At 44.1% G+C, this 5,991-nt stretch overlaps 1 protein-coding gene across 1 annotated transcript; it reads left to right on the top strand.

Annotated features, from left to right (window-relative positions):
* The first annotated feature begins 1,251 nt into the window (after positions 1-1,251).
* On the top strand, positions 1,252-5,454 carry LOC119268738 (phosphomethylethanolamine N-methyltransferase-like). Its single transcript, XM_037550436.1, has 12 exons — positions 1,252-1,542; positions 1,686-1,819; positions 2,509-2,646; positions 2,763-2,900; positions 3,129-3,272; positions 3,557-3,667; positions 3,755-3,896; positions 3,990-4,270; positions 4,489-4,650; positions 4,744-4,797; positions 4,910-4,984; positions 5,118-5,454. Exons 1-12 carry the CDS (start codon positions 1,500-1,502, stop codon positions 5,211-5,213), a joined length of 1,518 nt encoding a protein of 505 aa, XP_037406333.1. The 5' UTR covers positions 1,252-1,499; the 3' UTR covers positions 5,214-5,454.
* The last annotated feature ends 537 nt before the right edge of the window (positions 5,455-5,991 follow it).

Raw genomic sequence — 5,991 nt, 5'->3', positions numbered from 1 at the left:
CTCTCCCGCGGTGCTTGGCGAAGCCCTGCAGGATTGCCACGCTCCTCCACCACCACCACACCGTCCTGCTGCTGCTGGACGGAGTCTTCCCCAACCTCTCCCTCTCCCCTTGCTGGATCAAGGCATGGGAGACGTCACCGGGCTGCACGTGTGTTGAACGCGGAGGTGCCGGCCGTTCGGCACTAGGATCTTCGGTGATTTGAATCACGACGAGTACGACTCCATCAACCCCGTTCACTTGAACGCTTCCGCTTAGCGATCTACAAGGGTATGTAGATGCACTCCCCTTTCCTCGTTGCTAGATTACTCCATAGATTGATCTTGGTGTTGCGTAGAATTTTTTTGAATTTCTGCTACGTTCCCCAACATATATAAGCCACCCCCCTCCTCCGAGATAAGGGTTGGCACCCCTGTAATTCACACACACATACTCCAGTCGACCGCCTTCGGGCTCCGAGACGTAGGGCTATTACTTCCTCCGAGAAGGGCCTGAACTCGTAAACCTCGCGTGCTTACAACTTCTCCATAGATAGGATCTTGCCTTTTCATACACCCCCCCTACATCACTGTCAGACTTAGACCCACGACACCCAACACGGAGATCGTAGACATCTTCGACGACGAGTAATATAGGGTAGATAGAATATCTACGTAATACATAGATTTTATTTTAGATGGTTTGTATGGATTTGAGATATTAATTTTAAGGTAGTTAAATGCAGCAGACGAAATATGAGAGGTGATAGGTCAATGTCCGCGACACGTCAGATTTGCGGCTGTAGATGCTCTTATGTAGTGTCTCCGAGTGTGATCGTTGCTAGTGCCACGACGGGATCTCTACTCTTAAGATGCGATTTTTTTTTTCGGGGAGATAGGATGCGAATATCAACTTGGCTGAGTCGCTAGCTGGGTCGCTTGGTGGTGACTGGTGTGGCGAGAAATCGAGAAGGAAATTTGCCAGCCAGCACGGACCACCACGTCGTCCAGATTAATTCGTCACATTTCATCTGGCAGTTTCAACAAACCCATTCACCAGTCGACCACCCCCGTAACTGAACCCAACGTCAGGCACCAGGACACGCCGCCCAATCAGGCTACAGATCAGCTCAGCCATAGCGACAAAAGCGAAATCGATATAAAATAATCAAAACCCCGATCCAGGATCCACGCTCGCCGTGAGGCGCAGATCTCACGGTGGATCGGTCGACTCGATCCCCTCCCTCCCGCCTATAAAACCCTTTTCCAACCTCGCCTTCTCCCCCACCCACCGCGTCCGTCACAGTTCGTTCACACCCGCTCCACTCGTCCGTGCTCCTCCTCCCCGCAGCCGATCCCGTCGTGGATGCAGCCGCGCGGGAGATCCTTCAACCGCCGCTCCCGCAGTTTCTCCCGCGCCCGCCTCGCCGTCGAGGGCTCCTAATCCCGCCCGCCTCCCGTAACGAACCATCCCCTCTGAATTCACGCGGGACAGCTCGCCGTTAACGGCCACGCGAACGAAGATGGACGCCTCCGCCGCCGCCGCCGCGGAAATCGCTGCCAACGGTAAGTAGGACCGTCCCGTATCGACCGGGCCGGACCGGATCGGATCTCTGTTCTCGCTTGGTTGGGGAGAACGGTCGAGCACATGGTGTGCGTGTCTGCTCTGTTTGCTGGAGTGGGGTCAATGACGAGCGTGTGTGTTGCAGGGGTGCTGGCGAAGCTGGAGGAGGAGAGGGAGGCGCAGAAGAGGTACTGGGAGGAGCACTCCAGGGACCTCACCGTCGAGGCCATGATGCTCGACTCCCGCGCCGCCGATCTAGACAAGGAGGAGCGCCCCGAGGTGATAACCCCATGCCATCGCCTCGTTTCCGTTCCCGTTGTTCAGTGATAATCGTTAAGTAATAGCTACGGATACACGATATTTTTCGTTTCTTCAACTGACCACCTGCCTGGATCCAGGGAGCATGTGTGTTGATTTACTGCTTTTGCCCCCCACCCGGCACCAAGTATAATCAAGCATAATATTGGCGGTACCTAGAAAGAAATGCATGTTGTACTCGTTGATGCTTTTGGAGGTGCTGCATTATTTTGGGGACTAAACTGATTGGTATTGTGTGGGGTTCAACGAAACTGTGCTCATTGGTGATGCTGACACCTACTTTTTAGTGTTCCCCCGAGTCCTGGTTTGGTTCAAGAAAATATCGTATCCACTTGAGATGATGCCAAAAACCTCAACTTACACATTTTCTTCCCTTTGGAGGCTGTACTCATTTTTTGGTTCGATAGAAGTTTGACATTCATATTCTCCTTAATAATAAAAATCCATCCTCCTGTATTTACATTGAACATTGACATGCCATACTGCATCAGGTATCATATACGAAGCCTTACCATGCTACATGCAGAGTACAAGAATAATCTGTATTTCCCATGAAGCAGACATGATTTCTTGAAAATGAGAACTTTATAACATGTTTCTCTCGACTTGTAGTATCACCATTCTCATATAGTTCTACCATTCCTTTTCAGATACTGTCTTTACTTCCTTCATATGAAGGAAAATCAGTGCTGGAGCTTGGTGCTGGAATAGGTCGCTTTACTGGTGAACTGGCTAAGACAGCTGGGCATGTCCTCGCAATGGATTTCATTGAAAGCGTGATTAAAAAGGTATCAACATCTAAGAAAATATATTGGATGTCTGAATTGCGATGTCATTCGTTTTAATCTCTGCATGCATAGCTTGCCTGGTTGGCTGAGCTCTTTTGAATATATTTTCTTTGTAGAATGAAAGCATAAATGGCCATTACAAAAATGCATCCTTCATGTGTGCTGATGTTACATCTCCGGACCTGGTGATTGAGGATAACTCCATCGATCTTATATTTTCAAACTGGTTACTGATGTATCTTTCAGACGCGGAGGTAAGAGAACGCACTTATGAACCTGGTTATTTGTCTCAATCCTTGATTTAATAATCATTTCCAGGCTTGATAAAATCATAGTAATCCTTTATTTTCCAGATAAATAGTTAACCCTGGTTTTTAAAAACTTAAATGATAACATTTCCTATGCAAACTAACTTTGTTGGCATGTGTTGGCTGCTATTTTTTTTTCTTGCGACTGTTCCTAACCTTTATCCCTTATCGTAGGTTGAGAAGCTTGTAGAAAGAATGGTTAAATGGCTAAAAGTTGGTGGCCATATCTTCTTTAGAGAATCATGTTTCCATCAATCTGGAGACTCAAAAAGGAAAGTGAATCCGACACATTATCGTGAACCAAGGTTTTATACTAAGGTGAAAATGCTTTCCTACGCTAGTGCCTCTTCTCCCATTTCAATTTCAGTTTTCAGTCTGTTTTCTGCTCTATTTGAAATTGATCATTACCTACTTTACAGCATATAAGCTATTGCCTCTAGAATGCATACCACAGGACAAATTAGTGTCATTTGCACTACTTTGTAATAATTTTATGTAGGATTGAATGGCTTCGCCATTTTCATTGCTTATCCGAGCTTTTGCCAACAAATTGATACGGTAGCATTTTCTTTTAAATAGCTAACATTTGATTTACAAAATAGGTATTTAAAGAGGGCCATGCCATTGATCAGAGTGGGAACTCCTCTGAACTTTCTCTACTCACTTGCAAGTGCGTTGGAGCTTATGTGAAGAACAAGAAGAATCAAAACCAGGTACTTCTCAGTCCATTGTACACTTTAGATATGCATTTACTTTCCATGAGCTAGTGAAATTGATGAATATGACTCCACGCTTTTTAGATATGTTGGCTATGGCAAAAAGTCAACTCAACAGAAGATCGGGATTTCCAAAGATTCTTGGATAATGTGCAGTACAAAACCAGTGGAATATTACGCTATGAGCGTGTTTTTGGGCAAGGTTTTGTGAGCACTGGTGGAATTGGTGAGGGCATATATGACCATCTGTTATTATGAAACCTGTGACATTCTAGTTTGTAATGTACACTTACAACCGCTTATTTATTGTCATTCACAGAGACTACAAAAGAATTTGTGGACTTGCTCGATCTTAAACCTGGGCAGAAGGTGCTTGATGTTGGATGTGGAATCGGTGGTGGTGATTTTTATATGGCCGAAAACTATGATGTTCATGTTGTTGGTATTGATCTTTCCATAAACATGGTTTCATTTGCACTTGAGCATGCTATTGGACGCAAGTGCGCAGTCGAGTTTGAAGTTGCTGATTGCACCACAAAGACATACCCAGACAATACATTTGACGTTATCTACAGCCGTGACACTATCCTTCACATACAAGTATGTTCTTAACTTCTTATACATATCATCAACTGCCCACTTCGAGGTTTTAGTGAGCTGAAGTAATTGCAGCTGAAATGTAAAAAAATCATGCTTAGTTTTGCATCTACAAAAAAATTGACGTGTTTGCATCTACAATTGGTGATTACTCTCTGTGTCATTCCTTATTTGGTGCCAGAACAACAGTTTTATGACTAGTGCTGCTTTTGTATTTGCAGGATAAACCTGCTTTGTTTAGAAGTTTCTTCAAATGGCTAAAACCTGGGGGTAAGGTCCTAATCAGTGATTACTGTAGGAGTCCAGGAAAACCATCTGAAGAGTTTGCGGCATACATTAAGCAGAGGGGTTACGACCTTCATAACGTAGAGACTTATGGACAGGTGCCACTTAATTGCGATGATATATTGTTAGTACTGTTTGTGTAAGAAAATGTTGGATCTCCATTAACTTGTATATACATCAAAACTATGCAGATGCTACAGAATGCTGGTTTCCATGATGTCGTTGCTGAAGACCGCACTGATCAGGTTATTCCCTCACCAGCTCATTGGCTTGCAACTTTTAGTGTTATGTTTTCTTCCGAAAAGATGTAGAGAGCAGTTTCTTGGATACTAATTAATGCTGAATTCTGCATTTCAGTTCCTGAAAGTTTTACAGAGGGAGCTAGCCGAAGTTGAAAAGAACAAAGATGAATTTCTGGCTGACTTCGGCCAGGTAAGCCCTTAACAGGCCCAACCATGAACTGGCAGTTTAGATGTCTCCATTCTTTCGATGTTCCTAGCAAGCATATCTTAATATTCTAAAAAAAATGCAAGCATATCTAATTGTTAGTTTGATTTATTTTCAGGAGGACTATGATGACATTGTGACTGGGTGGAACGCGAAACTTCAGAGGAGCTCTGCTGGTGAGCAGAGGTGGGGGCTGTTCATCGGGACCAAGTGATGGCCCAGATCTGCGGGTGTTTGCAAATAAAGTGGCTTCATTTTCATGTGGCCTTTTTCTTAATTTGGTTTTGCAATTGATATTTACCTATCCTATCTCTCGGTGATTCGAGAAAACTGGTCATCACGGTCCTGTACTAATTCGATTATGCGTGAAATACCGATATAAGTACCACCTATGTTTGACTTCGTGGCTTTCCTACCAAACTATGACCTGTGAAGTTTGTGAAGTTTGTGTTTTATGCGCGCTCTTTTCATCTACTGAATTTTGGACTTCCTTGAGGAAAAATCCCTGGAGATTATATGCACCAGTGTCATTTGAATTCGGCACTAGGAAGTGTATAACTGCTGCATCTTGTTGGAAGCCAAGTGGTATTTAGCATGTGGAAATGGAAGGAGGATACAAATTGTGGAATCACTCGGGAGCGGGGCAGTTTGCATACTTGTCCCAGTTTTTTTAAGCTGAAACCGTAGAACAATTGTTCTACGGTATATTATCTATATTATCATTTAATAAATAATATGTACAAAGCAACAAAGAATACAACAACAGGTTCAGCCAATGCCTGTTTTAGGGAACAACATAGCTAAATTAGAGGTTCTGCTAACTCTCAGTCCCTCTTTGAAGTAATACTTCCATGTGTCAAGCGTTGGGGTAGCCATTCTGAAGATCTTATCATTTTTGCTCATCCACAAGCTCCAACATCCCATAATGAGAATTTCCATTGAATTAGGTTGATGGATTCCTCTCAGTCTAGTTGGATTGATGGACTGCAACA

This window comes from Triticum dicoccoides, chromosome 3A (assembly GCF_002162155.2).
Source record: "Triticum dicoccoides isolate Atlit2015 ecotype Zavitan chromosome 3A, WEW_v2.0, whole genome shotgun sequence".
Taxonomy (NCBI): domain Eukaryota; kingdom Viridiplantae; phylum Streptophyta; class Magnoliopsida; order Poales; family Poaceae; genus Triticum; species Triticum dicoccoides.
This window is presented reverse-complemented; position numbering and strand designations above follow the sequence as displayed.